This window comes from Sycon ciliatum, chromosome 2 (genome assembly GCF_964019385.1).
Source record: "Sycon ciliatum chromosome 2, ocSycCili1.1, whole genome shotgun sequence".
Taxonomy (NCBI): Eukaryota; Metazoa; Porifera; class Calcarea; order Leucosolenida; family Sycettidae; genus Sycon; species Sycon ciliatum.
The window spans coordinates 11,953,808-11,978,553 of record NC_088644.1 but is presented as its reverse complement, the minus strand read 5'-3'; the positions used below and the strand labels follow the sequence as shown (position 1 = coordinate 11,978,553).

The 24,746-nt window shown below is 46.0% G+C and overlaps 2 protein-coding genes across 3 annotated transcripts; one reads left to right on the top strand and one right to left on the bottom strand.

The window, feature by feature from the left end:
- The first annotated feature begins 4,667 nt into the window (after window positions 1-4,667).
- On the top strand, window positions 4,668-19,555 carry LOC135808720 (cysteine protease ATG4B-like). Of its 2 annotated transcripts, XM_065321944.1 has the most exons (16): window positions 4,668-4,869; window positions 5,017-5,194; window positions 7,498-7,569; window positions 8,821-8,919; window positions 10,070-10,113; window positions 10,467-10,521; window positions 10,958-11,030; window positions 11,672-11,751; window positions 12,003-12,235; window positions 12,911-12,989; window positions 13,740-13,819; window positions 14,096-14,158; window positions 15,209-15,265; window positions 16,322-16,421; window positions 17,950-18,083; window positions 18,427-19,555. In XM_065321944.1, the coding sequence occupies exons 2-16, from the start codon at window positions 5,077-5,079 to the stop codon at window positions 18,523-18,525; spliced, it is 1,386 nt and encodes a 461-aa protein (XP_065178016.1). In that variant the 5' UTR covers window positions 4,668-4,869; window positions 5,017-5,076; the 3' UTR covers window positions 18,526-19,555. The 2 variants fall into 2 exon arrangements, with proteins under 2 accessions (XP_065178016.1, XP_065178015.1); XM_065321943.1 differs by having other exon boundaries at window positions 4,668-5,194.
- Window positions 19,556-20,485: 930 nt separating this feature from the next.
- On the bottom strand, window positions 20,486-24,044 carry LOC135808733 (uncharacterized). Its single transcript, XM_065321960.1, has 5 exons — window positions 23,566-24,044; window positions 22,540-22,662; window positions 22,133-22,201; window positions 21,680-21,767; window positions 20,486-21,282 (listed from the first exon to the last, which is right to left on the bottom strand). Exons 1-5 carry the CDS (start codon window positions 23,918-23,920, stop codon window positions 21,093-21,095), a joined length of 825 nt encoding a protein of 274 aa, XP_065178032.1. The 5' UTR covers window positions 23,921-24,044; the 3' UTR covers window positions 20,486-21,092.
- Window positions 24,045-24,746: the final 702 nt, after the last annotated feature.

Here is a 24,746-nt window from a genome sequence, read left to right as displayed (position 1 = left end):
TGTCCTACGATTATGCTCAGATCATGTTGCAACTTCACGGGAATATTCGTCCTGCCACTGTGCGCTCTCCCAGAATTGCATGCAGAAGTTACATGCCTGTCACAGTGTGCAATGGACAACGCCTTTGCATTGCTTGTGGATGCAAGCGGATGGAGTGTAGACCAGATGAGAGAAAGTGATCCGGATATTCAACTAGCTTGGACTGCCATAATTAATTGGCCAGATGCCTGGACCATCAGAACATTGCTCCGAACCAATCCACAGAAACAATACCCACACAGGAAGCCAAATGATAAACCCATTCAGCAGCTATCGAACCTTTCATCAAAACGTAATGCAGTGCATGCCTACTACTACTCAAATGAGATCAACGGATGCCACATGCAGATACAACGCGGAGGCTCAGTATTTTCAAGAACACAGTGCAGTCTAGACAACTAGAACAACGGGTCTTGCACCTAATGTCCCTGATTTGCTTGCCGTATTTAGGTCCTTGCAATTCTCCGATGGTTATGTACCACAGTATGAGATATATGAGGGATCCCGGCAGCATGATAGATCCATCGGTACGTGAAATTCTCCTGGACGTTTGTGTGTGGTTATAGTGGTACAGGACATGTGATGTACGCCTCTTTGGTCGCTCACACATGATCCATTACCAGCATTGGTTACACTTTATTATCAATTAATATTTGTTATGACTTACGCTGGTCTGCGTACCCACCCACTCTACTCTAAAAAGTAGAGACTCTCGCTTGCCATTAATTTATCCGATAGTTTGACTCTCTAGGAGTTTCCCTACTACATGTATTATATGATAATTTATTTTACCAATGCTCTAGACAGCAAGCTGTTTTACAATTATCCTTCTACATGACATTGTATATCTTCTTGACACCATGACTTTCTTTGAAGGTCCTGTAGCTATGAAATGTTATTTGCTGCAGGTCATGTGTGTGTGTGTGTGAGTGTGTGTGTGTGTGTGAGTGTGTGTGTGTGTGTGAGTGTGTGTGCATGCGTGAATGTCCCACGCGTGGGACATGTACGTGTTCTGTGCCACACAATTTCACTATCTGTATGACAGCACAGCGGCAGGCACAGCGCGCGCGAGAGAGAGAGAGTTTTAATTATATCTCTGATGTGACTTCTGCAGTACTACATGTACTTGTATGATCGAGCGTACGAGTGTGTGTGTGTGTGTGTGTGTGTGTGTGTGGGGGGGGGGGGGGGGGTGGGTGTGTGCGTGTGTGGGTGTATGAATGTCCCACGCATAGGTAAATATACAGCCAAGTCTGTGGTGCCACACAATTTCATTATGTGCAGAACAGTGGGCCGGCACAGAGATAGAGACAGACAGACACAGAAAGACAGAGACAGAAACAAAGGGATGCACATAAAGAGCGACAGACAGAGACACGGACTCAGAGAGAAAGAGAAATGTACAGCCACGTGTGTGGTGCCACACGATTTCATTATGCGCAGAACAGCGGCCGGTACAGAGATAGAGACAGACAGACACAGAAAGACAGAGACAGAAACAAAGGGATGCACATAAAGAGCGACAGACAGAGACACAGACTCAGAGAGAAAGAGACAGAGACAAAGACAGACAGACAGACAAAGACGATCAGACCCAGAAAGGCAGAATCAGGAGAAAAACAGACAAAGACAATGTGTGTGTGTGTGTGTGTGTGTGTGCGTGTGTGCGTGTGTGTGTTTGGGTGTGAATGTCCCACGCATAGGTAAATATTCAGCCACATATGTGGTGCCACACGATTAAATTATGTGCAGAACAGCGGCCGGTACAGAGATAGAGACAGGCAGACACAGAAAGACAGAGACAGAAACAGAGGGATGCGCATAAAGAGCGACAAACAGAGACACGGACTCCAAGAGAAGGAGACAAAGACAGACAGACAAAGACGAACAGACAGACGATTAGATCCAGAAAGACAGAGACAGAAAGAGAGGGACAAACGTTAAGGAAAAACAGGAGAGACAGACAGACACACAGACTCAGGAGAAAAACAGACAGAGACAGACAATCAGACATAGAAAGTCAGAGACAGAAACAGAGAGACGCACAGTCATAATGAATGACAAAAGAAGAGACAGACACAAAGATTCAGAGAAAAATAGCAGCAGAGAGAGGCAGATAAAGAAGAAGACACAGAGACAGAGACAGAGAAAAAGACTGAGAGAGGGACAAAGAGAGACAGAAGAATAGCAGCAGAGAGAGCGAAATAGAGCTATAAATACAGGGACAGGCAGACAGACAAACATACATAAAGAGACAAGCAGAGACAGCCAAACAGATAGACCGAGACAAGGAAACAGTTGGAGAGTTACGCAGACAGGCAGATAGAACGACCAAGATTCAGACTTAGAGAAACACATAGACACACACAGAAAGAGAGAGAGAGAGAGAGAGAGAGAGAGAGAGAGAGAGAGAGAGAGAGAGAGAGAGAGAGAGAGAGAGAGAGAGAGAGAGGGAGAGGGAGAGAGAGAGAGAGAGAGAGAGAGAGAGAGAGAGAGAGAGAGAGAGAGAGAGAGAGAGAAACATAGAGGCACACAGACAGGCAGACTGACAAAGACAGCCAGAAGGAGAAAAACACACAGACGACAGATAGACAGACGAAAGGCACACAGACAGGCAAACTGACAAAGACAGGTAGAAGGAGAAAGACAGACAGACCGACAGATATATACAGAGAGGGAGAGAGAGAGAGATAGAGAGAGATAAAGAAAGAGAGATAAAGAGAGAGAGATAGAGAGAGGGAGAGAGAGATTGATAGAATATAGAGAGACAGACGGACAAAGAAACATGTCGAGACACACAGATACGAGAGATTTCGTTCCTTGTGTTTCTAATACTGAATTACACAAGAGAGATTGGAAGCTGTGTCACAACTCTTGGTATTGTTTCCGTGGACTGGTTTAGATTCTTGTCCACGTTTCCAGGAGTCTAGCCAATTAATAGCAGCCCAAGCTATTTGAATAGCCGGATTATGTCTTCTTATCTGGCCTGCACTCCATCCGCTTGAATCCGTAAGCAGTGCAAACGCGTTGTCCCTTGCACACTGTGACAGGCATGTGACTTCTGCATGCAATTCTGGAAGAGTGTACAGTGGCAGGACGAATATTCCTGTGAAGTAGCAACATGATCTGAGTATAATCGTAGGACATCAAGTCTTGACACTACTTGTGACATGATCAATTCTGCTAATGCTCTAGTGCAGACTAGCAATAAGAGGCATTTGTCAGATACTAGTAACCATGAGGTACTGAGACGATTCTCTTTGGCAAGCCACCCACTCGGCTATAAATGCTCAAAGTTAATAATCTGTCATCTGCCTGCTCCAACTTGGCTGTCCTCCTGACAAGTGAAAACCGCTGGCGTCGTCCGGGCCATAAACACCATTATTGGCATTAATCCAACGCCTCACTTGCTCCTCATCTCTGCAGGTCGTAACAATAGGTCTGGCACATCGAAAAACTGAAATATTTGGAGCTCTTAGTTCAAGCTACATTTTCAGAGTCAGGAAGTTGGAAATGGCAAGAAACCCAGCTTCCCGTCACCTTCTAAGTTGACATCACGAGCAATGACCATTATCAGCCAGCAATGTTTTACTAGAACAAAGGCGCTGGCGCATGGCGGGAACAGAAAGCTTTCCATCCAGCAACGTTTCTTTCTCAGCAAAAACAAATAAAAAGGAAAGGAACAAAAAAGGAGCCATACCCGATACCCGGGTACCCAGGTGTGTAGTCCCTGGAAAGGCTCTCCCACAGATTCCAGTACAAAGGCCACGGCCAAGTGTCCCACTGAGATTCGGTCGCTTGCCCGGACCGCTGGGACGCGGACACCTCCGAAGAGCAGCCTGTGACGTTTATTTTTTATGAAAGAAAATCCGCAAAAATAGATAAGCTTGTCCCTTTAGGGCCTGGTCAGACTGCGGCAAATTTTGGTTGCCTGACGAAAACAGAACAGCGTCCAGAATTTGAATCGCGATCACACTACACATGTGGGGAGAGTGAAAATTCAAACTTCATTTCGAGCGTCAAGTGGTAATCTCCACGAACGACGTCAAATTCCTTCACCTTGGGGATCGCCAACACCTTCAGTGCAATCCTTGCAACCATCCTTATGAGTTTTGTTGTTGTCCGTGGCCAATTAGCTCTTCGATATCGAGATGAAAAAATCAGTGATTATCAGCGTCAATGGCGTATCAGCGTCAAATCCTGTTTGGAGCGGAAAAGCGTGGTCCGTTCTTGCTTTTTTTTTGGAGCGTCAACTCTCGCTTTTGCCGCTCTGGCGGCAAGTTACTATGGAGATTCGGATTATAATCCTAGGATTATTTCGATTTTGCCGCAGTCTGACCAGGCCCTTACCAGCCTTTCGCTTTTTTCATTTCAAAATCAAAATCTTCGGTCGAAAAAGATGACGAAGCTCCATCAGTGCATGCTCTGCATGCAGCCTGTGCCAGAGCCTGCTGCATGGCAGAGCTCAACGAGGCGATCTCTTTCTTGACTCGTACACGTTTATTTAATAGTACAATACATATTGTAGTATGCATGCATGCAGTGAATGCTTCGTCCCATCCTCATCGAGATTCGTCGACGTCCTGTCAGTGTCACTCACCATACATACCAGGTCTACAACTTACAAGTCAGATAGATCTTCAGTCAGTCTGGCGAAATGAGTTTTTTGGTTTTTTTCTGGCAACAAGAGTTCCCTGTGGCAGCACGCTTGTCGACACCTCGGAGTCAGGCATAACATGATTCTTTGGTTATATCTTGAATTGAAGCTGAAAGAAGGTTTGATTTGGGTCTGTCTCTTGAACTTCCATGGTTTCTACAGTGCACACACAGGTACATGATTGATTGTACACTGTATACTCAGTACTTTCGTCAAACAACTGTGAACACAGAACACTGTCACTGAGCACAGCTTTTAGTTTTGTGCTCTCAGCTCAGGAACACTAAGGAAGCTTGGGATCCGATATGTTCTGTGTGCAGCGATCGTCAGGTAGAATTCTTACCTAGAGAGTACCTGAGTCTGGAGAATAAGAAGCAATAATGGTGGAGAGGGTCCTGTCAGCCGCGTCGGCTGCGTACGATGTCGTGATGGGAGCTGAAGAGCCCTGTGTTCATTGGTCTGGTTGGATTCTAGGCCAGAAGTACAGCCTGCCAAACGGTAACACACCCTGTCTAGTGATTGGTTTTCATTAGAGACATGTCACGTGTACTTGTGTTTCGAAATTGCACTTTCATCGCAAAATATACTTTCAATTGTCGTTCGTGATCAAATTCTCAGACACTTTCCCACGTTTTCCTTTTGAGTGAATTGTGCTGTTGGCAAAGTGTCACCTGATCCATAAACTTTCTTCAATACTAGGAGACTCTCTATTCCACTACAGCCAATCAATCCTCTGCAACACCTTCACAGCCATGGTCTTCCACTGCAATTGAAATTAAACAAGTCAGCATTTGACTGCAATTGCATTGGAAGGACCTAGTACCTTGGCTTTCTCAGAGCTCCGCTAACAAGTCCGCCCAAGTACCGTATTTCCCCGAATACAAAAGAGTGTGCGACTTGCAGTCGAGTATGACATCCTACCTATGTGACTATTGAAACAATATGGCTGTGACCTGAAAATGGAGATGCAACGTATAATCGAGTGCGACTTGTAATCGAGGAAATACGGTACACATAGTACCATAGAGTCATATGCTGAAGAACACCCAGCCCTGAAAAAATCAGAAGCTTTTAATGCCATGATGAGATCGTTGGCTGTTAGACCCCCTCTAGGCCCCTCACATAGACAGTGTTAAACTGACTGCATTCGAGCTTGCCCACACTCAACTGTACAGATACCATAATTATGGAATGATTGGCGTGCCTGGGGACTTACACGAGGTTTTACGGTACATGCACGTGTATGTCTAAGAACATGATGTTTAGAAATCAGCCTGGTTTGTGAAGGATATGCCCTACAGCAGTTGTATGCCCAAGAACGTCGTTTCCAAGGGGTTAGGCTGGGAAGTTCTTATGTTTTCAGCTATCTGGCTGCGTTTTATGGCACATTCTTAGATGCACGTCGTACTGGATTGCACATACATGTATGTATGCACATTATCATACACGTGTATAACAAAAGCTGTATTCCAGAACAGCAGAAAACAACGTGCTTAGGCTGTAGCATTCTTAGTATTTCAGGCTGGACGTTCTAGGGCGCATATTCTTTGGCACACTACTCTGCTGTATATGCACACCCTGGCCTGGCCTCATGAGAGCTACGTTGTTGGAACTGTGGCTCTGCTGTAGACAGGGCTAGCTGTCCCAAGATTAAGGGTACGTTCGTCTATCCTCTGCCAGAATCTCCAATATTTGGAAGGGCGTTCACTTATCCTCTGCCGAAAGCAGCAGACTCTGCCAAGCTCTGCTGGCTCTTCCAGCTCTTGAGGTGGAAGAAAGTGGAAGATTTCCGCGTTTTGTCACTTGCGCATTCGCAAAAGGGACTTTGGGTCTTTTTTTGGCAAAAAAAAACATTTGGATAAACACGTCCTCAAAAAGATTCCTGTTTGCCGTGGCGCACTGGGGAAAATCCAGGATCTCTTCAAGTTCTGACCCGTTGGAAAAATATTCTCATCTACAGTCAACTTCGTGTATAACGACACTCGGCGGGGCATCAAAAAGATGTCCTTATTCGCGAAGTGTCGTTATACCCGAAGTCTCATTTTATGGATTACAGTGGGATGGGACTTTGCTCTGGGCATGGAAAGTCTGTCGTTATTCGCGAATTGTCGTTATATCCGCAGTCGTTATTCGCGAATTGTCGTTATATCCGCAGTCGTTATTCGCGAATTGTCGTTATATCCGCAGTCGTTATTCGCGAATTGTCGTTATATCCGCAGTCGTTATTCGCGAATTGTCGTTATATCCGCAGTCGTTATTCGCGAATTGTCGTTATATCCGCAGTCGTTATTCGCGAATTGTCGTTATATCCGCAGTCGTTATTCGCGAATTGTCGTTATATCCGCAGTCGTTATTCGCGAATTGTCGTTATATCCGCAGTCGTTATTCGCGAAGTTGACTGTATTCTCTTCCTAGTAGACTTTTCTTGAAGAGACAGAAGAATAAACGAGCGCGCCCTGAGTTTGTGTCTTTGTGAACATATAACGTGTGTAACCCTGGTATATGGTCATGGTACGACAGGATGCTAAGCATCTGAAAGGCACACCTGGCATTGGGCTCTTTCATAGGAGTTCCTTTCTCACCTTCATTGCACTCTTTGTTTTTCTTGAAGACTTGTCACAGTTCTTTGTTTTTGTGATGGACAGTGTGTCGATGTTGTTGTTGATGTTGATGTTGTTGTTGTGGTTGTGGTTGTGGTTGTTGTTGTTGTTGTTGTTGTTGTTGTTGTTGTTGTTGTTGTTGTTGTTGTTGTTGTTGTTGTTTTTATCGTCGTCGTCGGTGTTTTCTATCATTTTGCACAGATGAAGACAAAATAGCTGAACGGATACGATCATGCCTGTGGTTCTCCTATCGCAAGAACTTCCGACCCATTGGTAGGTATTCCTTGCACTTGTGCATGTACATGGCAACAGGTGTGTATACTGCTCTGCATACTGCACTGCTCTGTAGTGATTGATGATGCGTGGGACTGTATTCTGGCCGCTCTGCAGGTCTGCCTATTTGAGCTGCGGAAAGAGAATTCCTGAACTGGTCCAGACACGAGCGTGTTTTAGCACAAACCTGTTGACGTGTGTGTGTGTGTGTGCATGCGTGCGTGTGTGTGCTGTGTGTGTGTGTGTGTACATGTGTGTGTGTGTGTGTCTGTGTGTGTGTGTACATGTGTGCCAGCTAGTTCGGTTGGTGGGTACACTTATGCCAGATAGTGTTGGGTCTGTTGCCAACGCGCTCGGCTGCTTGAAGGTGTATTGTTGTACCTACCACCTTTGTTGATTTCAGGGTTCATATATGCCTAATTGGCTGGACTTTATACAGGGAGTGTTGTCCACATAAAGACTCTTTAATCTTTATATTGATTTCAAAGTTTGGGCTCCGTACAGTTGATTTTGGACCAATGGACTCTATATAGGGGTGAAGCCAATTGGCTGGACTCTATACAGAGAGTGATGTCCATCTAAACTTTGAGCTCACAGTTGATTCCAAATTTGGACTCTGTACAGTGGATTTTGGACCAATGGACTCTATATAGGGGTTGGACATCATATAGGGGCTGGACGCTCTACTGAGTCCAACATATACTTTCTATTTGAAGTATACATACCTGTTAACCATGGACTGCTTCTGGCTAGATTAACTCTTGTGTAATCAATGGTGCTAGTGAAGCTTATATCAGATCAACTCTGATTTAGCCACCCACACTAGTAGCAAGTATTACCTTCACTGGGGGCAGGGGTGACTGCAGTTGGATCCTGGGACGGATACCCTGATGCCGTCAATCCTTTTTCTGCACCTTGTCCTCACCCACTTACTGAGGTGTGGTGAGCCCATAGGTGGGATCATTTCAAGTCCACCCTAGTTTGGGGATTTCAGGGGGTGTCGGCCGTTGGGTGGTTCAATGGCCAATTGAGTCATCTTTCCAAGATTCCTTTTGAGTCTCTCTCCCCTCTCCCGGGGAGACCCACGTGACCAGTTTTGGCAGTGAGCAAGTACAAGTGTGTGTGTTTGTGTGTGTCTGTCTGTCTGTGTGTGTGTGTGTGTGTGTGTGTGTGTGTGTGTGTGTGTGTGTGTGCCTTGTTTGCTTGTGCTGGTCTCTCTGTGCATGTTGCTATGTGCTGCGACGGGTGCAGGGTCGACTGGCTACACGTCTGATTCCGGCTGGGGTTGTACCATGCGCTGCGGTCAGATGCTCCTAGCCGAGGCTTTGTCTCGACTACATTTACCCGCTGGTAAGGTGCTGGCTGCTATGATTATCACACGCACTGTATCGCACACATTGTATCACATGCCACTGTCTCACATGCACTCCATCATACATACTGTACTGTCTCACATGCACTCCATCATACATACTGGATTACATGCACTCCATCATACATACTGGATTACATGCACGGTTGCCTACGGTTGTGCGCCTCTTTTTCTTAGTTGTGTGAATGCGATGGTCGTTGTGTGCACACGGTGTGTGTTTATGTGCAGGGGTGTAGCGTAGCCCTTTTCAGTCTGCTTTGGAAGGTCATGTGATGCGACATAGTGTACAAAATTCACCCTATTTTCATTTTTGCAGCCAAGGAGACTAGCTCAGCCAGCTCCTTTTATTTTGAAGTTTTGCGGTAAACTGTACTCAGAAACGAGTCTCATTCAGCAGACTACGTGTACATGATTGTATACGTTATCATTCTCCTTTGATCTTGAACTACATGTACTATCTGCTGCTTCTTACAAACGTTTTGCTGGAGGCTCCGACATTTGGACTTGCAATGCAAACATGCTTCTTTCCCTCGAATGGCAGGGAGCAGTAAAACACCGGTATGTACTACTCCCTGCTTCACGCTCACGCTCAGCTCCCCTCGCTCCGGTCACGCTGCTGTTTTACGGTTTGCAAAGGTATCGACCATGGCTGCATGTACAATCATGTTCAAGACTGACATACAGTGTACCGTGTACAAAACATGTATGAAGGACCTACCCGGTGTGTGTACAAGTCCAGTCCACGCATCGACAGATGAACGTAACGTCGTTGAACGCGGGCACTTAACGATACTTTTTATCCTGTTTTGGGCTCTTTGCGGACATGGTACAGCAAACTCTAGCTGCTTTGTTTGCGAGTTTGCGATACGGCGTTACACGCCTGATGTGTGTGTGTGTGTGTGCGTGTGCGTGCGCGCGCGTGTACATGTGTGTCCATGTGTTTGTGTTTGTGCATGTGTCCCGTATGGAAAGTAATTTTCAAAGAATAACACTTGTACATGTACTGCATCGTGGATTTCTGGTGGCCGTGAACTTGCTTGTTCTGTTCTGTTGTGTGCTGTGGTCTGGTTGATATTACTGATTTCATTTGAATTTTCTCACCCTGTTTTTGTTGATGTCGCTGTTCAGACTTTCGGTGGAGAGAAAATCACGATAACATTCAGTACCGCTTCGTGAGTGGATGATTCGTTATTTTGATTATCTTTTCTTGCATCTGTGTCTGCGTGGGTGCATGTGTGTGTGTGTGTGTGTGTGTGTGTGTGTGTGTGTGTGTGTGTGTGTGTGTGTGTGTGTGTGTGTGTGCGCGTGTGTGCGTGTGTGTGTGTGTGAGTGGTTGGATGTGGGTAGGTGGGTGTAGTGTGGCTGTAGGTCCATTTGGTCCACAATGTGTATTCTGTGGAGTCTATTTTGTAGCGCATTGAGTGAATTAACCACATTTCAGTCAGTGCAGTTTGCCCATCTCTTTCCCTATGCAACCATAATATTTCTTCTGTTTGCTCTTTGTCTGTTTCATCCTCTCCTGCAGCTTCTTCAGCAGTTTCTTGAGGTTCCAGGGAGTCTGTATTCGCTACAACAAATCGGTGAGTGAGCAAGCAGAAACAGAGCACATTCACTCTGTGAGGCTGTTAGTGCTAGGTAGGGCATCCACACGTTGTTAGTTCGGTTCATATTGCTGTCTATTGTTGTGATAATGCGTGTCACGCTGATCATACCTCTTCACATGTCCACCGCTAGTAGGTAACTGTAGGATTGCTATGTTTTGATGTGCGTAACAATCTAAACTTGACTCCTTTTCCTGGGTTTGTTCTAGCTAGTATACATGCTGCTTGTATCACCAATACCCTGTTTAAAGAGTATTGCACTGGTTAGGTTCTTCTTCTGCCTGTATCCACCTGAAGAGAAGGCGATACAAGTGCAGGACTAGTGGACACTTTTGGATGTGGCTTGTAAAGAGCCTGAACGTTGTTCTATTCCTTAGTCTGATTGTATTTATCTTCCATTTTTGATGTTTTGTAGCACAAATGGGCGTTGATCAGGGTCGGAATGTTGGTGACTGGTTTGGCCCAAACACAATGTGTCAAGTGGTCAAGTAAGTGAACTCATCTCCTATCACCTCTGTTATGGACTCGCTAGGTAGCTACAGGTACTATGGGTATGTGTACCTTTGTTACTGGCCATACTGGGGCTGGGGCAGGACTTTACTGGGGCTGGTGCAGGACTTTACTGGGGCAGGGGCAGGACCATACTGGGGCAAGGGCATGACTATACTGGGGCAGGGGCAGGACTATACTGGGGCAGGGGCAGGACTATACTGGGGCTGGTGCAGGACCACACTGGGGCTGGGGCAGGACTATACTGGGGCAGGACTATACTGGGGCTGGGGCTGGACTATACTGTCCACACTGGGGTTGGGGCAGGACCATACTGTTCACACTGGGGCAGGACTTTCAACCAGATACTGAAGAGATCTATGAATGTTTGACTGAATCGTTCAAGTCTGGGTTTCTTTTTCCTCTAAACTGGTGCACTACCACTCTCAGCAGCACTGTGTCTGCGGCTAGGACTTGTGGTGGCTTGCAGCATTGTCTCTGATACTGCCCTTGAAGCCTGGGCCTTGGGCGTGACATCTTGGTGTCTTTTCTTTGCAGACACTGTTAATTTCGTTGTTATGCTGATGGTGTTGTTGTTTGTTGTTGCTCTGTTACTGATGATGTTTCAATCATTCTCTAGGTCACTGTCTTCTTACGACAATTGGTCTAATATCGCCGTCCATATTGCCATGGATCTAACCATAGTTGAGGAAGAAGTTCGTAAGTTTGCCTCGAACCCACAGCGTAGTGAAGTTATGATTTTACCTACCGGTCTTGTCTGTTGCCTTTTGGTAGTCTTGGTGCTCTCGAAACTGCTTATGAGGCTTCATTTGCTAACTTCTGACAAGCTGCAGTGGAGTATTCAACTTCAACTTCTTACAACGCCTATTCTTAGTAAATCATATCCTGTATGTGTTTGTGTGTGCAAACTGTGCATGCATGTGTCTATGCGTACCTGTATGTGCGTTCAGGAGCATCCGCAACGGCCAGTGGTAAAGAGGCCAGACCTGGTGCTGCTGGCAAGAGCACATCGCCAGCGCCAGATGTATCCCTGTGTGGTCGATCGGTCGCTGACGGTGGCTTGTCTGTGCAAGAGGCTCAGGCATCGGCAGCGGCAGCGATTTCTTTTCGTCCCGTTCTGCTTCTTGTGCCGCTAAGATTAGGCCTTGACAAGTTTGAAGGACGCTATACACAGCCACTATTGGTAAGTTTACTAAGTTAATACTGGTACTATCGTGCTGTGTTTCTCTTCAACAGGGCAGCGTCCTACATGATTTTCAGTAATCAAACATTCTTGACGGTAGCAAATGAACGGTGTTCTTGGGTGTGTTTTACCAAAGTTCTTTTTAAAATCATATCATCATCAATCGATCATTTTCTTCTTCTCTTATGGCTAGTTTTCGAGTGTAAGCCAGAAGGACGCATTCCAGTTATAGGATGTATGATGATCATTCACAGATCACTAGCGCACAGGCAACAGACAATCAGAAATAACTACTGCACCGCTCAGTGCTACTTCGAAGTACGGCTAACGGTTATATCATTCTGTACTGTATTATGTCGTGGTCTGCGCCAATAGTAAATGTAAAATAGAAGAAAACACATGGGTACGAGTTATGAAGCAACTGTTCACGACTCAGTAGCCTGTCAGTGTTGTGCCCTGTTATCACACTTTCTGACTGCTTATTGTTATTATCTTGTTACAGTCGTGGACAGTTGCTTCATAACTTGTTCCCAAGTGTTTTCTTCTATTTTACTGTATTATGCACTGTCAATTGTTCTAAGCATCACACTGTTTGCACACTGTGTGTGTGTGTGTGTGTGTGTGTGTGTGTGTGTGTGTGTGTGTGTGTGTGTGTGTGTGTGTTCTTGTCCTCAGGCTTGCTTCTCATTACCACAGTCGGTGGGTATCATTGGTGGTAAGCCGCGACACGCACTCTGGTTCATCGGACACCGCGGTGAGTACTGCAGGGCGTTGCTATGATACAGTCCTGTAGATTCTCAATTCAAGTCCACTCACTGCTCTGCTTTTCTGAGTGCAGGCTACTAATAGAAGCCTGGTCAAGAGATCATTGTTCTGTGGCAGCGAATGTGTGGAATGTGCATGGGTGGGTCGGACCACCCGTGTTTAATAATACAATATTATTTCCCATCCCAAGATTGGTCGCCGCTGAAACCAGGTTTTACCTGTATGACTGTAGAGTGTAGACCTAAACTTGTGCCACCGTACAATGTACAGCCCACTGTATAGTGTGCACGTGCACCTGACTGTATATTGGGGTATACACAGGGTGTTAGCAGCCCACAGCGGAACGCCAGTTCTTGACCTACAAGTCAGTTCATGATTCCTAGATTTTCTTTCCTACTTGAGCGTGTTCAGCACCAGCAAACGAAGCCTAACCTCTGATTACACATGCTTCAGTGCAAGTACAGATGTGCCTGCTCTGTGCATCAAACTCTGCGAAATGGAGGGCTGGATTTCACTTGGCAGACACCTTTGTACATCATGCCTGCATCTTTGACTAAAACACTACAACAGAGACTGAGATTGAGCTTCTTACAATATTCATGTCGGCACTACTCCCATGATGGAATCCCCAGACTTGCTATTTACCTGCACACTGTGCTGCAGTGACGTTGAATCCCAGTTAGATGTGTGGCATTAGCTTTTCCCTGGCTGTCTGTGCTCTACATTGGTTTTGTTGTAGATGGCAAGCTAGTCTACCTTGATCCACACACCACGCAGGCTTCCCTTCAATACTCGGAGGTAGCGAACTTTTCCGATAGTGTAAGTAGAGTTTCCGAGCTGCGTGGTTGTGCTACTGATGCTACTGCGGTGGCAGTTGTTGTGGTCGTCTTCACAGCAGCAGCATTCTGGGTAATATGGCAGTACATTAGGTCTATTGCCTTCTTTAAGGCTGCCATGCGCGCGTGTGTGTGTGTGCATGAATCTGTAGTCTGTACTTCAAACACATGTGCAGGTATAGTCATTGTATTGATGGTGGTAGGTATACGAACTATGGGCATTACTTTGTGATTTATCTCTGTGTGTTACTTCTTGCAGACGTATCACACCAGCTCTGCAGGCAAGATGAAGCCATCGGAATTAGATCCGTCAGTTGCTCTGGTAGGTTATCAATATGGCATCAGGTACTTACCTGGTAGGTGTCACAGTCTACTCAATCTCCAGTCAGCTAACCATTTCCACCTCAGTACATGTACTGAACTAGGTCTATTGAGCTGAGCTCGGAGTGAAAAGCGGAAGCGACCGCAATAGTGATACACAATGCTGATATTAGACACCCTTAGCAAACAACGGTAACGCTATTTTTACGGTACTCATACCTTGATCACCCAAATAGCGTTGAAGCTGCAGCGTAAAAACGTTATGGGGGCTGATTTATCGTTGTGACCAACGGTATGTGTTTTGGCCAAATATTGCATAGTCCGTACGCATTTCACCTTGTATCGCGTATATGGTGACAAAAACGGTTGTACCGCGCTGATATCAAAGCTCAACAGCGTACTAAAAATAGCGTGCATCTTGCTAAAGGTCGAACCCAAATCACGGTATTTTCCCCCTTACGATAATACTGTTACAACATAACGTTTTTTTGCTAAGGGTGTCTATTGTACATGATTGTACAAGTTCGTACTTCTTATCAGGGAGTAGTAAAATACCTGGTATTTTACTACTCCCTGCTTCTTATGTCTGTGGCATGTGCGGAGTACGTGTTATTGCAAGTAAGATTTACTCCACTCTTAGCTTTCCTTCAAGTCTCCCCGTGTGTATGTATGATATCCACTGCATGTGTGCAGGGGTTGCTCGTGCTCATGTTCAGACTGTCGGTCATCATTGTACGTGTACACATACACATGTGCTTCAGTTTGTTTACTTGTAGCTGCCACGGCGCCACTGAGACTATCCTGGCAATCAGAGCAAGCTGCAGAGAAACGCTGCACCTGCTGTGCTCAATGTGTGGAACCATGCAGATCTGTGCAACTACACATATGCCCAGACTCTCCCAGCACCCCTCTTCTCAATGTGTAGAACCATGCAGATCTGTGCAACTACACATATGCCCAGACTCTCCAAGCACCCCTCTTCAATTTCAGCTTGGCTACAACCATGGATAGTGGAATGCTTTGGTATGGTGTGGTGTTCTTGTTGTTGCAGGGGTTCTTTTGCAAAACCAGGGAGGAACTGGACGATCTGTTCTTGCGTCTACGGCAGGTAAGCTATCTCTTTGTCTGTCAAATCCTATATATAGGATTTTTGGGAAAGGATAGATCATACCTTACAAACTAAAGTTCCTTCTTCAAAAACCTGTTGGAGTCTGCATTCCGTGTTTATCAGAGATGATGCCTGCCAAGTTTCACCAGCACAAGGGCTTTACTTTTTCTGAAACAGGCCTTCCCGTGCAAAGGTGTCCAGAATTTTCAAAATCCTATATATAGGATTTGGCCTCTTCAAAAATTGGTTTTGTTCTTCCCAGTTTCCCCTGCCAATAAAAACCATAGTTGGCAATATCCAAGCCTAGATATAGCCCATATGGAGCTAACAAAAAAGTTCTATGCATCTATGGCTAAAGAAGAAGCACCTCCTAGGCTAGTACCAAAAGAGTATTCCACTATTAATATGTGTACATACTTGAACACAACTGATTTAGTAAATGCCCCAAACATGTAGTGTCTTTAGTTCATATTGATCTGCGAGCACTTTACAACACTACTTCAGTGCTAGGATGGTGCTAATATTCGTCTATTCCACTCCTAGTCTATTTCTACCACTTGTAATTGCAATTCATCAGCAATAATTGCACACAGATACCTTTCCTGGTTTTTTTAGCCATTGAGTAACCTCTATTCATTCATTTTAAATAAAGAGAGGCATTGTGGGAAAGATCAAAATGCATCTTCAATAACATTGCTTCCACTTCGACCATTTTCGAGGCTGAAAATGCGTCTTGAAGTCTAATCCTATATATAGGATTAACTGGTGACCGAAAAAGAGATAGCTGCTGTACCAACCCAATGTCTTTCCTATCTCCAGGTCATGTGTTTGAGGGTACTGGACATACTGTTCTTTGTAGGTTAGTATTGTGATGTTCAAAGCGAAATGATGTCTTAGCCTCTTAGGTGACGCATTGTCAACTCATGATGATCAGCAGGCATTGCATGTACCTCATGCCTACCAGGGGTGGGTGGTTGCTGGCTTCTTTCAGACAAATGATCATTGTTCCAATGCTATGTGTGTTTGTGTTGGTGGCGGCGGTGGTGGTGTTTTCAGGATGTGGCAAGTGTCGGTCCCAGCATGTTTGAACTGCACGAGCAACGGCCAAGCAGTCTGCAGTGTCTCTTGCTGGATGGCTCGGGATTCGAAGATGACGGTTAGTGCTCCTCTCAATGCCCCTCTGTAGCCGCTATTGGATCCCGATGCCCCTCTGTAACTGCTATTGGATGCCCCTCTGTAACTGTTGTGGCATGCCTATGCCCATCTGTAACTGTTATGGCATGCCTATGCCCCTCTGTAAGGGCCGATTCCCACTACGGTACCGTGAGTGCCGTGCCGTCGATTTGGGTAGGTCACGTGTACCCCACGGTACGAGCTTGAAGCTGAGAGTGATTTACACCTGCGCACAGTCATTCCATGCATTCCGTCGGCAGGCCGGATCACCATTTTTTTTAATCAATTTCTGACTTTGGTCCTGAGGGAAAATAGCGGGGGCCGGGGAGATGACTGGAGAAAGCTCAAGAATCAACCAATCGAAAAGCCAAAAGCCAAGAAAAAACTTCGTGCCACAAATACAAAAGAAAGAAAAAACTTCCTTTCAGGGAGTAGTAAAATACCTACTACTCACTGCATTCGACCTCGCGGAATACCACGGCATGCCATTTCCACCCCCCAGAGGCCCTCGGCACCGGAATGTCCACGGCGCGGTACGGCAGGAGCCACGGAATGAACTCGCGCCAAAACTGCCCCTCACGTGAGCAAATCACCATGGGTACTCACGGCACGGCACTCACGGTACCGTAGTGGGAATCGGCCCTAACTGTTATGGCATGCCTATGCCCCTCTGTAACTGTTATGGCATGCCTATGCCCCTCTGTAACTGTTATGGCATGCCTATGCCCCTCTGTAACTGTTATGGCATGCCTATGCCCCTCTGTAGCTGTTGTTGCGTGTATTGGATCTTTCTGAGTACATTGTATTATGAAGTGTGTTGTGACAGAACTGCATGTGCTAGGTAGGTGGGCTGAATTGCTGTTACCTTTCGCACAGCGGTTTCTTCTTCTGATCCCCAAGCCCCATGTTTGCTAGTTCATACAATATGTCTAGCATGCGGAGCATATTGTCATAGTGTCTGTGTGCTAGTGTATTGTGTACGGGGCATGTGCGGTGCTCTGGAGATCTATGCCTTTGCTCTAAGTCTTGCAGATAGGCGCTGGCCTGTGTGCTTTGTTGCTGGGGTCTGCCTGTTGACGAGCAATGTCGTGCCGTTCGTCACCGCACTCTCAGCATTGTTCAGTAGTCCGAATGGAAAGCTCCGCCGGCATGTGTGTGCCGGTGTGTTCCTGCTGTCGTCCATTCATCCTAAACTGGCAGCTTAACTTTTTGGTTTCTTTGGCGTTTACAGTGAAAACAATTGTGCATTCCACATTGTACTGTCCATGCCATTCTTCCTTTTCACATTTGAGGTCCGAAAGGTCAAAGGACTGGGAGTTAAGAATTCCACCAGGTTTACAAAATCAAGACAGCTATGCCATGACCTAAAGTATGAAGAAACAAGGCCAGGACCCGATATTTTCATGAGTTTTTGAGCCCATATTCGGCCGAAATCGGGTCTTCAATGGCAGCGGGGATAGTTTTTCTGGACTGTACGTCCTAACACGTGTTTGCTGTCATGTCCTACTCAGACTTTGTCGCCTCATCAGGACAGCCGGCACCAACAGATTCCTCGACCGGCGTTGAGGACTTGCATAGCCGATCACGCCGAGGGTCAGGCAATGAAGCAGAGTACGATGATTATGACATCATTGATGATATGGAGGTGAGTTTTGAGTTTCAACTCTGGGTAGAACAGGATGACGAACATTTTCGTTCACATTTTCTTGTTGTTGCCAGTTCAACGTACGTGTTATGTAGTGCTGGCATGGTGAAGTCTGGCCGCCGCAATGCACACCCTTGACTGGCCATTGTGCTGTGTTCTGTATCACTATGTAGCGACAGTTTCCCCATTGTACAATGATTGTATCGTGATCTCTCTCTCTCTCTCTCTCTCTCAGAGTGTGTGTGTGTGTGTGGGGGGGGGGGGGGCTGTGTGTGTTGTGGCTGGAGTCATGTCACCGAATGTTGACCTGTTTGCGTTGCTGTGGTACTGCTGTTTGCTGCAGGTGCCACATGTCGTGGCTGCTGAGGCGGCAGCTGAGTCTGAGTTGACTGTATCGAAGCGGAGTATCCAGGAACGGGAGCTCTACTCGCTACTCGCCTAACCCACCATACCTCTTCAGTAGTAAGCTGTTTCTCAAACCTCTCCTAACATGTACCGTCACTTGGTCGCGCATTGCATCTCTCATGCACACCTCACGGGTTCTGTGAGACCTCTGTGTATTATGTGTTCTTTAACCTGACCTCTCATAACCTTCCGCAGATATATTCATTATAAAATTACAGCTTTTTTGCTTTCTGAAGCTGTGTGCTGCGTCCTACAAGATTTTAAACAGCTTTTTTTCGTTTACTTTTCTGAAAAATGCCGAAAGTCTTGTTTTTCTATTAGATTCCTATCCGCAGTATTCTCTCAGCTATCATCCATGTTATCTTTATAGTGGCTACTGGCCCGTCATTAAATCTCTCTAATTGCTCCCCTATTTTAAATACCGTCTAGGTTGTTTACTCCACTGAGGAGTACGTTTTAGATATCTGTGTGCCCTGGTCTAATGTAGATATCTGTGTGCCCTGGTCTAATGTAGATATCTGTGTGCCCTGGTCTAATGCCTGGTGCTCCATGTTGTACGCATCGGTACTAGCTATTGCAGGAATTTATGGTGGCTGTTTGCTGGTCTTCTTCTGTATTCTTTTGGCCTTGAAAGTCAGCTTGTGCTTTTAAGAAATCCCCCCCCCCCCCCTCTCTCTCTCTCTCTCTCTCTCTCTCTCTTCTTTTTTTCTCTTCCAGCTGACTATTTTCCTATATTTTCATTGTTGTGTGTGTGTCTACTTTCTAGTTGAGACCTTTTTCACAACGTTCCTCTCTCTTTTTCTCGTCCAGATGATTCGTTTTGTATATTTTCATTATTGTGTGTGAGTGTGTCGACTTTCTAGTTAGACCTTTTTAACAACTTGTTTTTATCTCTGGGCCGTGTGTCCATCGTTTTAAACCCCCCATTCTTTGTATTGTTTCTGCCCACCAATTCTTGCAGTGCTGTATGCTGGCGTACGCACTAAGTAAAAAACGAAAAGGAATGTTCCGAAAATTCCTGCAGTGCTCGTTGTATCTCAATGCTTGCCCTGCGGCTTTGCTTGTCACAGGATGTACTCTGTGCTGTTGTGTTTGCGCATGCACTTTTGTGTGAACTGCTGCCGTTGGTTTGGTTGTGGTGCCGCATGTTTCGTGCATAACATGGTGTGCTGCTGCAGGTCATGGTGGCTTGATGCAAACTATCAATTAACAAAGCCGGCAGGGAACGGACATAAGCATGACTACTCGTAGGTAAGGTGTTCCGCTGCAGTCTGCCTTGAAGATCTGTATGGCATATGCTGTGCCGTAAATGGTGTATTTGCTCATTCCATTCCATGCGTACAACATATAGGGGGGGGGGGGGGGGAGTGTGTGACAGACAGAGAGACAGAGGCAGGGATATTTTAGTCATAATTGTTGCCTTTGATTCAGGACACCACATTTAAATTGGGAAGACCATGGGAAATTTAACTTTGAGTCTAACCGCTACTTATAGCCTAGTGCAGTTTCGTTATGTACCATAGCAATGCTAGTGTGGTAGAGGCGTGAACCCAAAAGGTGGTTTCCAAGAGAGCAGACTGGGACGTTGCGCGCAACTGTATTGTAGCTAGTCGCCATTTCGTGATATGCACGCGATTTTTCGTCTGTAAAATTATATGAACCCACACGACCGCTACCAAAGGCCAAGAGTAGTACTCTTGCCGCTAATTATGTGCAAATGTACATATGCATGCTGGTACACTACATGTACTGCCTTTGTGCAGTCATGTCCTTTTATGCATACAAGCAGCATACAAGCAGCCAATCCATGCAACACCGCCTTCAAAAAAAATTAATCTGGGATACATATCCAATTGGTTATCTGTGCTAAATCTAACTGGAGAGAATTCGAAACCAGGCTGTAGCACACTAAAGTATTGTACTGCTCCCGGGTCGCAACACAAGACCATGCATTGTACTACTACTCTCTGGTCGCAACACAAGACCACGCAGCGCTGTGAATGGAAAATCACCAACATAACATCAAGAGTATTAAAATGAGCTGGGAGCTTATAAGTTATGATATTATACTCTTGATAACATGTACAGATTGAAAACTGGCCCAGCACTGGCTTCGCGTGTGATGCACGCTGGCCCATGCTGTTGCGATTTAGAATGGTGCTTTTCACTATATTGACTCGTATGGGTGGTACATGTACATTGTAGTATAGAGATGAACGTATCACGAATCTAGTTAATTCAACCAAAGGTGTATATCCTAGGGTCGATGATGTGAATATTGTTTTAAAAAAAGTCTCAAGCTTGAATCGATTGGAATAACATCCAGGACAGAAACGGTAAATACCCGCACAGCAGGCTCATTAAAAAAAGTACAGACCTTTGGAATAAAAATACAAAAAAGAAGAAAAAGAAAAGTGTGTGGGGGGGGGGGATAGTCAATGTTAACTGTCTATCATCCATTTTTGATATTGGCAGCAAATTCTAAAGGCAAGAGCACTGCATATAGTTGGTGCACCGGTGAACGATGCGAACACATCACCAAGAAGACGTGACAGTGCATTCCGGAAGTTGCCACATAAATATCCTTCCTCATATAGATTCAGCCTATGATCGCCGAGGCCTGTCGCGATACTTGCCAACTATGCTGTCGGCAGTAGCCTTTCGTTTCTGCTTTGCTACACCCTGCTGCTTCTTGCGCTCAGCTCGCTGGATGACATGCGCTTCCTTCTGAACTGCCAGCAGTCGACAGTCTTCACTGCACACAAACACGGCAGCCCGCAGGCCCGCCACCCAGCTGCAGCAAACAGTCGGAACAAGAGAGAGAGAGAGAGAGAGAGAGAGAGAGAGAGAGAGAGAGAGAGAGAGAGAGAGAGAGAGAGAGAGAGAGAGAGAGAGAGAGAGAGAGAGAGAGAGAGAGAGAGAGAGAGAGAGAGAGAGAGAGAGAGAGAGAGAGAGAGAGAGAGAGAGAGAGAGAGAGAGAGAGAGAGAGAGAGAGAGAGAGAGAGAGGCACGGAAATGTTGTCACGGTGTGATGGAGGTTATCCATGATATGCTAACGTGAGGAACAATATCTTCACTGCATTGTCCTTCGAAGCCGGACACGGGCAACACACAGTATAGAGCCAGACACCAACACAATGGGCTGATTGAGCGCAAGCACAACTAGTATATCTACAGGACGAATTGCTTACTCTTGCTGACTGCCGTACGACAGTGCTTCCAGCTGTGTGATTTCCCGCGACGTCACGATTCGGAAGCAGCACGACGTATCACCCGTACCTGAATAGATTGACATAATAAGTGTGAACACATTACAGCACACAACACACACTCAATAAAGGGTAGATGTCTGTATTAATATTCGTGACAAAAAATCCAGGTACGGCTTATATTCCAGGAAATACGCTGAAACTAACATCCCCAAACAAGGCATGAGACACAGACATGGGGAAGTTGAAATCGATTGGGTTGAGATTTCCGTCACGAGAACCAAAGGAGGCCCTTATGACGTCCTAGAGCAAGCTGAAAGCCAATGTACCATTGGGGATTGTGATCATGGCGACACGGCACACACACACACATACACACACACACACACACACACGGACTGCGGCCTGGGCACACCAAGTACCGGGAATACTTACGCTGCAGCCTGGCACCCGTCTCAATGGATGTGATGTTCTGCAGCATGATCATGCGCTGATCTCCACGCACTGAGCACAACATACACACAACGTAACATGCAACAGAAAAAAATCATTCCACGCGTACTCGTAGGTAGAAGAGAACAGATTGCAGTGTGCGAGGAGGCGACGGTGCACTACTCATCAGACTTTCCCAATCAAATCCCACTGCCATATCCTGGAATTACCTGTGATGGTGTAGTAGTGGGACAAAAGAGAGCTCCCAAGCTCCATTTTCAGTGCAAAATAACAGACTTTGGCAGTTTGCATAACAAAAACCATGCCATAATCAGACAATTAATTACCATTTGATCGTATGATCATGAGTATCACCTGTCACTATTATAAGTACATTCCAGTGTACTCACTTTTACTCTTGAGGGTTTGTTTCGTAGGCGTCCAGCGCACACACATGTCCACTCCTTCACCCTCCAACTTCATCACCACCGTTTCGCTGATACCCTCCTCTCGATGTAGTATAAATTGCGCGCCTGCAGCCAACAAACAAAGATTACACATCAGCATCAACTGGAGGTGTTTACAATTTTACATCCTATTAAATACAACCTAATACATTCGGTTGATAAATATGGTGGTAAAGACACACCTGGCAATATGGCGGTAAACACACGCCTGCCCACACACGCTCTCTAGGCTGCAAAGTTCTGGCACAGAGCTCTCCTTCTCACCACCACCACCATCAGTTCGCGCCTGGCGCCTGGTCGATGCATGGCTGGCGGTATCCGGCATAGCAGGCTGGTACATCAAGTAGCGCATGGCACATAGATGATGACACAGCAACAACATAGCTCGATCGCGACGTACGTTTCGTCCCCGCTGGACTCATCAGGCAATCTTCTTGCTGTGTCATCATTTATGTGCCATGCGCTACTTGATGTACAAGCCTGCTATGCCGGATACCGCCAGCCATGCATCGACCAGGCGCCAGGCGCGAACTGATGGTGGTGGTGGTGAGAAGGAGAGCTCTGTGCTAGAACTCTGCAGCCTAGAGAGCGTGTGTGGGCAGGCGTGTGTTTACCGCCATATTGCCAGGTGTGTCTTTACCACCATATTTATCAACCATAAGTACAGCTGCAGTGGTGTCTTCAACTTCATTCTCCCTAATACATTCAATTCTTCTAAATTCCTACCATATTCAACACAACGCTATGCACTATGTCTGCACTTAGCACATGTACTCGAGTACTAATCAATTATTGGTATCATTTTCAAATTTTAATTTCAAACAAGGCCACGAATTCATAGAGTTGATTCTCCGATTACGCTCAACCCTGAAGAGTAACCAGGTGACTTAGATTCAGAATAAGAACTACGACGGTGTTGTTGTGTGAGTAAGATGCGTCGACATCCACACAGCAGACTCCAAACCTTACCATGGAACAAGGTGTTCTTGAATTTATGGTAGTAGTCGTAACAAAATCTGCAAACCCAGACGCGGTGATCAGTCGGTCCTCGCGGAGTGGAGCACTCACCGCCATGGAAGACATCACCACACATCCGGCAGTGATGCCTCCTGTTTGTGGCACTGAATCCTCGCTTGCAGTACTGGCACTCCGACGCTTCATCATCGGGCACCCAGAATTCTTCCGGACAATGATTTGCGGAGAAGGTGGATGTGGAAGAGTGGCTTGCTTTGCTGATCGTTGCTGATGGACGACCCGATATCAAAGTAGTGGTTTCATCAGCGTCCTCTTCATTGTCGTTCAGGCAAGAGCATAGGCCACCCATATTGCAGCTGTGGTACCTAGCTCAAACTCTGCACCACTAACCCGATCTCCATCCACTGCGAATCGTCGTTCTCTCTTTCTTTACTGTGATGTGCATTGCTGGTTTACAGATTCGTGCTTCATCACGACTCTGGATCGTGGAGATCGGGCCAAAGAGCTACTGTATAGCGTCATGACGCCATTTCGTGACACGTGCTGTTGCCATGCCAGCTTTTGGCCGTTTCGTGAAATAAAATTTTTAATAAAATCAGTCCATATATCCATGTACGTACATATGACATGTATCTTCTGGAATTCTGGATCCAGTCATTTTTATCATGCAATGCGTATATTGAACACGCAGAGACAGACGTATCCTGGATCCTGTACGAGTACCTCTTCTGAACTCACTGAAGAAAGAAGAGTTTCAGCCCTGTTTTGTTCGAAAAAGTTTGCACACACACACACCTTTCTAACTTTACGCCCATTGCCGTAGGCGATGATGCAGCATAAGCCGCAGCAACACCATTCAACAGGTCGCAAGGCTGAAGAACACACACACGCGTGTTTGAATTGTCCAAATACACAGAACGCAAGTGCAATACGTTGTGCATGTACATCCTCCTACACAGTTGCAAGTGATTTTGCCAACACTCACAGAACCTTCGCCCAAGCACTGACACAAAACATGAACCATCCCAGAAGTCCATAGTGTTCGTATAAAGAAACATGCAATTCACACATACACCACACAAACACACAGTACCACGGAAAGTGCAAGCTACTCAACTCTGCAAAGAGCAAATTAAAATACCGTTATCAAATTTGCACGAGCCATGAGAAATTTG